Source organism: Dendrobates tinctorius, unplaced genomic scaffold (genome assembly GCF_039654945.1).
Source record: "Dendrobates tinctorius isolate UK_male_01 unplaced genomic scaffold, ASM3965494v1 ptg000127l, whole genome shotgun sequence".
NCBI classification, from domain to species: Eukaryota; Metazoa; Chordata; class Amphibia; order Anura; family Dendrobatidae; genus Dendrobates; species Dendrobates tinctorius.
In genome coordinates this window covers 20,292,652-20,304,879 of record NW_027361795.1, presented here as the reverse complement: position 1 = coordinate 20,304,879, position 12,228 = coordinate 20,292,652, and the positions used below count along the sequence as shown (strand labels likewise).

Below are 12,228 nucleotides of genomic sequence, written 5' to 3'. Positions count from 1 at the left end.
GTAGTGTTGTTTGCACACAGATGAACCCTTTGCCTACCGGGCTGGGATGACTGCAGACCATTGTGTTCAGCCGCGTTCTTTTTCTAGAGCCTTATTGTTTTATGGCATGTACACCATGAAATCTTTAATTTGGTTTTATTTTTCAGGCATTAGTTTGAATTGTATTTAGTATATATCATGAAAGGGGGTGGGTGGGTATACGATATGTAGAAATGGAAACATTCTGCCAAAATACTTGAGACCTCATCCACACTATACTATTGAATTGCGAATAAAGACCTCTTTTAATCACTAAAATGTTCTTATGCTGTTCAGAAATATATTACCCTTCTTATTCTACCCAGTAAAATTTGAGTAAATCATTCAATGCAAATTAACGTTTCTAGTCAAGCTAAATTGCTGGATGTTGAAATTATGTTACGCAGAATAACAAGAAATATTATTGCTGATGCACCCTGGATAATTGAAAATGCCAAGGAGTACAATGAAGAAATCATTGGCTATAACAAAGCCTTCAGATAAATTGTCGAGTTATATGGTAAAACATGCAATGGGTAGACTAAAGTAACCTATGTACAGATCAGGACAGTTAGGAGTCTAGTTGTGAATGCCGCTGTATGCGGGCACCATACTTTAATGTGGGCAATTAGGGTACGTTAAAGGAATACAAATATTGTTGGATATTATGATCAGTGGTCAAAAATTGTAACATCCCTTTGATGGCGTAAGAGAAAGGTCTTCTACTTTCATGGTTTCTTTGTGAGACTTGGTAGCTTTAGGCAACTTTTTTAATTTTGCTCAATCAAAGGGGTTTTCCCAAAATTGCACGTTATCTACCATCTGTCCAACCACTGGAAGCCTTGGCTATTTTGAGACCGGTGCTGTGGAGCCCATCTTGAATTGAGCAGAGGTGCGCATACTCAGCCTCCTCTTCATTCATTTTGTTTGGGACTGCCAAAAATAAAGTGGAGTATAGCACTTGGCTATTTCTAGTTGTCTCATTGACAAAGAATAGAGCACAGATCCAGCATGTGTAGTAACCCTTCTTCAATCAAAATGAAGCTCTAACACCGCTAAGCCCGGTGAGCGTCTAGCAATTTTATCTACTTCCCCACCTCTACGCCATCCACGTGGGGTCCGTTATTCTCCGAGGATTACCGGACATTTGTCTGTACATAGAGCCTGTTACCGGCCGGAACAGAGCTCTGGGACTTATCCGCTCACTTCTAACAGCCATGATTCTCCTCTAGCTAAGTACATGCCATCGGCATCCACCTACTGACACTTAAGTCTCATTGCTCAAAAGACCACCTTTAGTGGTTAACTATTCGGGCCAATCTAACTGCACTCCTCTGTAGAGGTACCTGACATATTGGGGTTAGATAAACTTAGACCACTTTTAAAGCCATTTTCTTATAAGCACTTTATTGCATATGGTTTATCCATTAGTTTTTATATTTAAGCTTCACATTTGTATTATACAAACATTTTCAGTGGTGGAATGTAGGTATTTCTATAATTTATTCAAAAAATGCATTTCATAATTTTTTTTGCAGGTGCTGGGTCGGGAGGTCTACACATCAAACAACCAGCTTGGTGGCATCCATATTATGCACAACAATGGTGTCACTCACAGCACAGTATATGATGACTTTGATGGCGTGTACACAATTCTGCAGTGGCTTTCCTATATGCCTAAGGTAAATTTCATATGAAGATTACAATGTACAGATTCAGACCAAACATGTATTGCTTACAACAATAATTAGTATGGTGTATAACTAATTTTGGCTGGTGGGTAGAATATTAAAAGATGAAATATTCCCTACAAAATCTAGAAATAAGATGGCCAAAAAGTAATAAAGAGTTAAGTGCACTGTTAATTTGACTATAGCTACACTGCAATGTGGAAAATCACGCATAAAGGGTTTTTGAGACACTTTGACATTACACTTTCAGGAGCTGATTTGCTATCCAATTCAAAATCTATTGGCACTAATATGGAGTTAAGGCCCCGTTACACATAATGATGTCCCAGCTATCCCACCAACGATCCGACGTGGATGGGATTCCTGGGACATCGTTAGGCTGATCACTGGTGAGCTGTCACATAGACTGCCCCTCCAGCGATCAGGACCAGCGAGCAAGCTGGTTTCCAAGGTAAACAGCGGGTATTCAAGAGCCGCGTGGCTCTTAGATACCCGCTGTTTACATTGGAAACCAGCGTCTAGCGTCGCTGATCACTGGTCTCTCGCTGCCATACGCAGCGATGCGTGCTGGCCAACGGGAGACCAACGATCACAAAACGGCCCAGGACGATGGAGCGCGATCAGCGATACCCGGCAGGGGGGTTGGTCGCTGATCTCCCTCACACACAGCGAGATCACTGTGGCGTCACAAAATCAGCTATCTCGCTGGCGATATCGCTGTGTGTGACGGGGCCTTTACTCTGCCTTTGCAGTTGAAACAGCTTCCACTCTTCTGGGGAGGCTTTCTACAAGATTTTGGAATGTATAATTGGGAATTTTTTTCCAATGAATTTAGAAGAGCATTTTTGAGGTCAGACACTATCTTGGACAAAAGAGCCTCTTGTGCAGTTTCTGTTACACTTCATCCCAAACATATTCATTGGAGTTATGGTCAGGGCTTTACGTGGTCTTGTCAAGTTTTTCTACATCAGACTTGCCCATCCATGACTTTATGGACCTTCCTTTGTGCACCAGGTCACATTCATACTGGGACAGAAAAGGGCATTCCCCAAACTATTCCCACACTTTAAAAACATACAATTGTCTAACATGTCATGGTATGATGAAGCATTAGGATTTCCCTTCAGTAGAACAAATGGGCATAAATCAACCCCTGATACACAACCCCTTTGCATTATCCCTCTCCACCCACATAAGTATACAGTTGGCACAATGAATTTAGGCAAGGTAACATTTTCCAGGCATTGTCCAAACCCAAACTTATCCATTAGACTGCCAGACAGAGAGGTGTGATTCGTGACATGTATCCACTGCTCTAAAGACCAGTGGTGACGTGATTTACACCACTCTATCCAACGCTACGTATTGTGCTTGGCATTATAAGGCTTGTATAGATTTACTCAGCCATGGAGCCCATGCCCTGCAAGTTCTGGTGCACAGTTTTTGTGGTGATGTTAATGCCAGATGATGTTCAAAACTTTGCAGCAATTGAATTAGCAAGAGCATTGGTGACTATTATGTGCCTCAGTACGTGGCAAACTCGTTCTTTAATTTTACATCTGCCACTTCATAGTCGAATTGCAGTGGTTGTTAAATGCTTCCACTTTTCAAAAATGCAGCTCACACTTGATCGTAGAATATTTAAAAGGGAAGAAATTATCTAAACTGACTCATTGCAACTGTGGCATCCTATTACGGTAGGTTAAATTTTCATGATGAGTTTTTGGTGAGTTTTTGATGCTGCGTATTTTTCTTTTATTTTTGTTGTCCGACACAAAGTGGATGGGACTTATAGAAATCTCATGGCCATTGATTGTATTTTTATATGGTGCATAAACTGACTTACGGTGCATTTTTGAAATCTGCCACATTTCAGTTTTTTTGGCAAGTACACTCAGCTTTATATGCAGATTTTCTACATGGAATTGCATTAGTTGTGGAAAATCCGGGGGTTAAAACACGTAATTAACACATGACTGTATCAAAAAAGTTTTTTTCAAATTCCAACTTCAATGAAATATCAAAAACAAAGCTGTTTTATTTAAACCATGATATATCAAAAAGAGACAAAAACAGCAGTATCAATAACACAATAAAAACTTATGTATAAAAAGTACACAAAAACACAATGAAAAAACTGCAGGTAACCTAATGTACCTAATAGGTACAGAAATGCTGCTAATATGCATAATTTCAGTGAGCTCTTTAGAACGACGCATTCTTTCGCAGATGTTTGTAAAAGTGGACTGCATGGCTAGATGTTGTATTTTATACACTTGCAACAATGGAAATGAATGAAAAACCTTAATTTCCAGTCCTTTTGCTCATACAAAATGCATACTATGTATGTGTATACAGTACGTGTGTGTAACATACCTGCATGTTTGTAGATTGTGAGCCCTCGCAGGCAGGATCCTCTCTCCTTATGTACCAGTTGTGACTTGTATTGTTATTACTGTACTTGTTTTATACCCCTCCTCACATGTAAAGCGCCATGGAATGAATGGTGCTATAATAATAAATAATAATAATAATGTTTATCTCTGCAAAAGTTTTAGGCAGGTGTGGAAAAATTCTGTTATCAATTAACAATGAAAAGTGAATGAGCAAAAGCGAAATCTAAATCAACTTCATATTTGGTGTGACTACCCTTTACCTTCAAAGCCGCATCAAAGCATTGATTCCTTCTAAGGAAACTTGCACCAAATTAGGTATTTTGTAGGATTATTGTCAGGTCTATGAGATACCAATTATTACCAAACGGGTAATAATGACCATCATGATCATATGTAGGTTGAATTGGTCATTGAATGATACACAAACAGCTGAGGAACAGCCAAACTAAACTACAAAGATGAGACAGTTTGTCACAGATCACACACCATGGCATGACTGAGCACAGCAACAAGATATAAGATCATTATACTGCATCAGCAAGGTCTCCCCCCAGGCAAAGATTTCAAAGCAGACGGAGGATTCAGTTTGTGCTGTTTTAAGCTTTTTTGAGGAAACAACAAGAAATAGGTAAAGTTGGAGACTTTAGACGCAGTGGTCAACCAAAGAAACTTAGTGCAGCACATGAGAGACACATCATAATTCAAAATTGTAAGATATCCAGTAGTGCTATTTGCCCAAAATTTGCAGCAACCAGTGGGGCCCGGCTACATCCATCTCCTGACAGCTAATTATTTATTAACCCCTTCCCGACAAAGGATGTATCCATACATCATGGTCGGCTGGTACTTACTGACCTATGATGTATGGCTATGTCATGGCGTTTTTGTGTGCACAGAGGCTAGGCACGTCTGATCGTAGCTGGGTGTCAGCTGATTCTGACAGTTGACAACCGGCACTCAGTGCAGGAGCGATTACTCACCGCTACCAGCAATTTAACCCACTACATACTGCAATCGATATCTATTGCAGTATTTAGCCGGCAATAAGAGAGAGGGAGCCCCCTCTGGTCTCCGATCTATGACCCCGCAACATCATCGAGGGAACGATTGTTGCCATGGTGACCCGATGTTTTCATGACATCAAGGTCACCAGCACTAACAAACCTGCTACAACTTGCTTAGAGCATTTTGTAGCAAGTTTGTCTGTCAGTGCAGCGCTGACTGTTTGTAAAGCATAGCAAAGCTCCTGCATCCCTATGCTTTACAAGTGATAAGACTGAAAAAAGTGAAAAATCTTATAGAGGGACAAATGAAAAAAAAGTGTAAGAAAAAAAAAAAAATATATAGTGCCTACAAGTAGTATTCAACCCCCTGCAGATTTAGCAGGTTTGATAAGATGCAAATAGGTTAGAGCCTTCAAACTTCACACAAGAGCCGGATTTATTAACAGATGCATAAATCTTACAAACCAAAAAGTTATGTTGCTCAGTTAAATTTTAATAAATTTTAAACATAAAAGTGTGGGTCAATTATTATTCAACCCCTAGGTTTAATATTTTGTGGAATAACCCTTGTTTGCAATTACAGCTAATAATCGTCTTTTATAAGACCTTATCAGGCCGGCACAGGTCTCTGGAGTTATCTTGGCCCACTCCTCCATGCAGATCTTCTCCAAGTTATCTAGGTTCTTTGGGTGTCTCATGTGGACTTTAATCTTGAGCTCCTTCCACAAGTTTTCAATTGGGTTAAGGTCAGGAGACTGACTAGGCCACTCCAACACCTTGATTTTTTCCCTCTTGAACTAGGCCTTGGTTTTCTTGGCTGTGTGCTTTGGGTCGTTGTCTTGTTGGAAGATGAAATGATGACCCATCTTAAGATCCTTGATGGAGGAGCGGAGGTTCTTGGCCAAAATCTCCAGGTAGGCCGTGCTATCCATCTTCCCATGGATGCGGACCAGATGGCCAGGCCCCTTGGCTGAGAAACAGCCCCACAGCATGATGCTGCCACCACCATGCTTGACTGTAGGGATGGTATTCTTGGGGTCGTATGCAGTGCCATCCAGTCTCCAAACGTCACGTGTGTGGTTGGCATCAAAGATCTCGATCTTGGTCTCATCAGACCAGAGAACCTTGAACCAGTCTGTCTCAGAGTCCTCCAAGTGATCATGAGCAAACTGTAGACGAGCCTTGACATGACGCTTTGAAAGTAAAGGTACTTTACGGGCTCGTCTGGAACGGAGACCATTGCGGTGGAGTACGTTACTTATGGTATTGACTGAAACCAATGTCCCCACTGCCATGAGATCTTCCCGGAGCTCCTTCCTTGTTGTCCTTGGGTTAGCCTTGACTCTTCGGACAAGCCTGGCCTTGGCACGGGAGGAAACTTTCAAAGGCTGTCCAGGCCGTGGAAGGCTAACAGTAGTTCCATAAGCCTTCCACTTCCGGATGATGCTCCCAACAGTGGAGACAGGTAGGCCCAACTCCTTGGAAAGGGTTTTGTACCCCTTGCCAGCCTTGTGACCCTCCACGATCTTGTCTCTGATGGCCTTGGAATGCTCCTTTGTCTTTCCCATGTTGACCATGTATGAGTGCTGTTCACAAGTTTGGGGAGGGTCTTAAATAGTCAAAAAAGGCTGGAAAAAGAGATAATTAATCCAAACATGTGAAGCTCATTGTTCTTTGTGCCTGAAATACTTCTTAATACTTTAGGGGAACCAAACAGAATTCTGGTGGTTTGAGGGGTTGAATAATAAATGACCCTCTGAATAAACTTTTCACAATTTAAAAAAAAATTAAACAAAGAAATAACATTCTTTTTTGCTGCAGTGCATTTCACACTTCCAGGCTGATCTACAGTCCAAATGTCACAATGCCAAGTTAATTCCGAATGTGTAAACCTGCTAAATCTGCAGGGGGTTGAATACTACTTGTAGGCACTTGTATATATATATATATATATATATATATACTCCCTGACAGAAGTTATGTCGCTAATCCATGTTACGTAAATGAAAGCTTATAACCTGACGTTAAATTCATCCATTGGTTGCATAAATTATTTTTTTGAAAGCTGAAACCCTCCGACATGTGGTTTAGGTTAAGAAAATAAATTGGCATCAATACAGAAATATTGATCATTTAATGGACACAGAATGGTCAGATTTTGGCAAGACAAAAGTTTTGTCGGCCACAGAAAGTAATGTGATATTAAAACAAATAAATAACCTAAAATACAAATATATGTAACATTGGAGAATGAAGTTGTGGTGCTATTAGAGTCATATTTAATATTTTGTGTGACTTCCATGAACTTGAAGGACTGCATCCATGCGGTTCAACAATGATTCATACAATTTATTAATGAAGTCATCACAAATAGCAAAGAATGCAGTCTTACATGCCTCCTAGAGTTCATCTAGATTCTTTTGTTTTGTCTTCCAAGCTTCCTCATTTTCATCCTACCCCAAACATGCTCAATGATGTTCATGTCTGGTGACTGGGCTCGCCAGTCCTTGAGCACCTTGATCTTTTTTGTAAGGACTGTATATCAGGACTCCTAAGACAGGAACAGTCTTCTCTCCTGGACAATATGAGATCTATGATACAAGAGGAGGTACAGTCCACAGTCACGGTACTGGCACAATCCCCACGCCCTAAGAGGCCCAGATGGGAGCTGGAACAGAGTTCAGAGGAAGGAGAGGTGTCAGACTATTCTGATCCTGACTCCGGCGAAGGTTCCTCGGCAGCTCGTCTGGAAGAAAGGAAGAAGTACCTTTTTTCCGCGGAAGATACAGACATGCTCCTACAGGCAGTCAGAGATACAATGAAGGTAGAAGATTCTACAGAACCACGAACAACCCAGGATGAGATGTTCGGAGGCCTGAGAGCACGCAGAAATACAGTATTCCCTGTTAATAAACATGTAACAGCAATGATATTGGAAGAATGGGAAGAATCGGGGAAGAAACTGATAGTCCCAAAAGACTTCAGGTACCGTCTTTTTTTTGATCCAGAAGAGAAAAAAGTGTGGGAGACAGTTCTGAAGATCGACATACCAGTAGCCAGAGTGTCAAAGAAAACAGCTATCCCCTTCGAGGATTCGTCCGGCCTGAAAGATCCGATGGATAAGAGATCAGCAGACCTCCTCAAGAAAGCCTGGGAAGCTTGAGCAGCAGTTATGAAAACTAACATAGCAGCCACCTCGGTAGCCAGGTCAATGACCTTATGGGTGGGGGAGCTAGAAGATCAGATTATAGACAAAACCTCCAGAGAGGAGATCCTAAAATCACTACCTCTCCTAAGAATGGCGACTGACTTCATGGCGGACGCCTCGGCGGAATCAGTCCGTTTGCCGCAAGAAATAATGCCTTATCTAATGCAGCAAGGCGAGCGCTGTGGCTGAGATCTTGGACGGGAGACACTCAGTCGAAAAACAAACTGTGCTAGACGAGCTACTTGAGAAAGCTTCCGACAAAAAAAGGCTTTCCGGAGGAAAAGCCTAAACGAACGCCTTTTTTTGGGAGGACCTGCTCCCATCCCAGTTAGGACTATAGGGGAAAGGGAAAGTCCGGTAGGTGGAGCTACCCGTAGGTAGGAAGAGGGAGAAGTTCTCCTCAGGAGCAGAAAGCAAGACCTACCAGAGAATGACGCCAGGAAGATAGGAGGGAGACTCCGTTACTTCCAAAACATTTGGAAGGATATTACCCGGAACCCGTGGGTTCGGAATACCGTCGCAGAAGGTTACAAAATCGAGTTCACCGAGCGACCACCCAGGAGATACTGCATAACTCAGACCCAGTCTCAGGTGACCCACCAAAGACTGTTAAAGGATGTACAGGACCTTATAGAGATAGGGGCCATAACCCGAGTTCCCCATGCTCAGAGATTTCAGGGTCACTACTCAACATTCTCCATAAAAAAACCAGGAGGAGAATACCGGACCTTAATAAATCTAAAGCCGCTAAATCAGTGGATGACCTACAAAAGATTCAAGATGGAATTTCTGAAAGCAGTCATACCATTAATAAAAAAGGACTCGGTCATGTGCACCCTAGATTTAAAAAGTGCCTATTATCATGTGCCCATCCACAGAGCTCACCAGAAATTCCTCAGGTTCGCGATAAAAGATCACGGGAGAATACCACATTACCAGTTCCGTTGCTTGCCATTCGGACTCGCCTTGGTGCCCCGGATCTTTACAAAACTCATAGCCGAGATCATGGCCCATCTAAGGGGAAGAAATACCCTCATCATACCTTACTTGGATGACCTGCTGCTAGTGGCACTCTCCCCAACAGATGGAGCAGGACCTTACATCCACCATATCGGTCCTACAGAACCTAGGATGGGTAATAAATTGAAAGAAGTCAAGCCTAAGATCAGAAAGAGAAAAAATGTTTCTCGGAGTCATACTAAACTCGGGAAAAGAATGTTCTTTCTTTGCCCTGCACAAACAGCAGGCAATCACACAGGAGGTCCAGTGGGTCCAGAGACGCAAGTACATCTCCATAAGGAAAGCCATGAGAGTCAAGGGTCTCATGACTTCAGGCATCTCCAGTGTCCAATGGAGCCAGTTCCACTCAATAATCCTACAAAGAGACGGCAGAGAAACATCACTAGACAAAAACATGAGACTCTCCGAGGAAGGAAAGCAGTCCCTTTCCTGGTGGACAAACACAAAACCTCGGAAAAGGAAGACCCTGGAGACTGTTGCCAGGTACAAACATCACTACCGATGCCAGTCTCAGAGGCTGGGGGGCTCACATGGAAGGTCGATACCTCCAGGGGACATGGGGCCCATCAGTACGCAACCGGTCCTCGAATTACAGAGAGCTCAGAGCAGTCTGGGAGGCACTAAAAACATGCCAAGAAGAACTGAATGGTCAGAATGTCAGGATCTTCTCGGACAACTCAACGACAGTTGCCTTCCTTCAACATCAGGGAGGCCCCAGATACCATCACCTTAAGGACCTAGCACACGAAATCTTAAGCTGGGCAGAACGGACAATAACCTCCGTTACGGCAGTCCACCTGAAAGGATCCAGAAATCAGGTAGCGGACTTCCTGAGCAGAGAGAAGATCCAATCTTCAGAGTGGTCACTAAGCGAGGTCTTCACACAGCTATCCCAACGCTGGGGGGCACCAGAGATCGACTTATTCGTCACAAGGAAGAATGCAAAAACAAAGAAATTATTTTCGCTCAACCCGGCAGAAAACCCAACAGGAGTAGACGCGTTGGCTCAGGATTGGAACATGGAGCTCGCTTACGCCTTCCCGCCACTCCCTCTTATACAAGGGTCTTAAGAAAGATCCAGAAAAGCAGAGCATTAGTAATATTGATTGTTCCTTACTGGCCCAAAAGAAGCTGGTTCTCACTAAAATGGATGGCACGGGAAGATCCGATACTATTACCAGCGAGACGGGACCTGTTAACTCAGGGACCCTTTATTCATCAGAGACCAGAAATGCTACAACTATCGGCCTGGATCCTGAGGCAGAGATCCTAAAATCAAAAGGACTCTCTGACTCCGTAATATCTACTATGCAAAATAGTAGAAAGCCGGTAGATTCCCCCTAGCCAATCATCCCTGGGTAGTAAGGTTCATAAAAGCCATTCAGCGGATGAGACCCACAATCCGTAGCTCGATACCACCTTGAGATCTCAGCTTGGTCCTAAATGAGCTGCGCAAAGACCCATATGAACCACTAGAGCAGGCCCTCTTAAAATCAGTGATGTTTAAAACCCTATTTCTTGTAGCAATAACTACTGCTAGACGCATAGGGGTGATTCAGGCCCTGTCTATAGAGCATCCATATTTGAAAATCCAGGAAGACTTTATCGTCTTAAAATTAAATCCAGCCTTTCTTCCCAAGGTGGTTACAGACTTCCACCGGAGTCAAGAAATAGTACTACCGGCTTTCTGCCAGAATTACAACAACGAGAACGAACGCTCTCTCCACCTCTTGGACGCTAAGAGCTGTCATCCAGTACTTTGATTTTACAAAAGACTGGAGAGTAGACTCTTAACCTCTTCATCCAGATGGCATGCAAAAACAAAGGGAAGAAGGCATCAAAAGCTACTCTAGCTAGATGGTTGAAATCAACTATCAGTGCAGTATATGTGTCGGCGGGAGAGACTCCGCCAGAAAACCTTAGAGCCCATTCTCTAAGAGCAGTTTCTGCCTCATGGGCAGAGAGTGCGGGAGCATCTATGGACCAGATATGCAAGGCCGCAACCTGGTCTAAATTTAATACCTTAAGTCCTCAGACAGCCTTTGGGAGGAAAGTCCTCCAGGCTGTAATCCCACCCTAGTTGGAGTAATTTGGTAATTCTCCAGGTGGTGCTGTCAGGAGGGACGTCCTGGAAAGTAGGAATTAGTCCTACCGGTAATGGTATTTCCAGGAGTCCATCATGACAGCACCCCTTTTATATCCTACCTTGAATTTCCTATCTGATATGTGATGTAACATGTGTGGTAGGAAGTTCAATAAAATTGCGTTGCATCCATCCTGGTGTGGTACTTAGAAAATCACTGAAGGGTGTTGGTGGGGAGGGGCTATTTAACCCTTCTGTGTTCCTGTCCCTATCAAGGATAAGAAGGACAACCTCCTGGTGGTGCTGTCATGATGGACTCCTGGAAATACCATTACCGGTAGGACTAATTCCTACTTTTTATGAACAAAAAAAATAATAAAGTAAACATATTTGATATTATTGCTGCGTCCGGAACCACCAGATCTCTAAAACTGTCCCAATATTTAACCCCTTTAGTAAACAAAAAAAAGAAAAAAATGAGGCTTTTTTTTGTCATACCGCCAAACAAAAAGTGGAATAAAATGTGATCAAAAAGATGAATGTAAGTTAAAATGGTATAGCTGAAAACGTCATCTAGTGCTGAAAAAAAACAAGCTATCATACAGCTCCATCAGCGGAAAAATAAAAAAGTTATAGCTCTCAGAATTAAGCGATGCAAAAATAATTATTTTTTCTATAAAATAGTTTTTATTGTGTAAAAGAGCACCAAAACATAAAAAGTATAAATCTGGTATCGCTGTAATAGCACCGACCCGAAGAACAAAGTCGCCTAATCACTTATACCGCACAGGAAACAGCATAAAATAAT

The 12,228-nt window shown here is 42.4% G+C and overlaps 1 protein-coding gene across 1 annotated transcript in view; it reads left to right on the top strand.

Moving 5' to 3' along the window:
* The window catches only part of ACACA (acetyl-CoA carboxylase alpha), a 624,740-nt gene that overhangs the window by 463,856 nt on the left and 148,656 nt on the right, over window positions 1-12,228 (top strand). Inside the window, exon 46 of the mRNA XM_073542564.1 lies at window positions 1,557-1,700. Coding sequence (XP_073398665.1) covers window positions 1,557-1,700 — 144 coding nt within the window. The remainder of the gene's footprint in view (window positions 1-1,556; window positions 1,701-12,228) is intronic.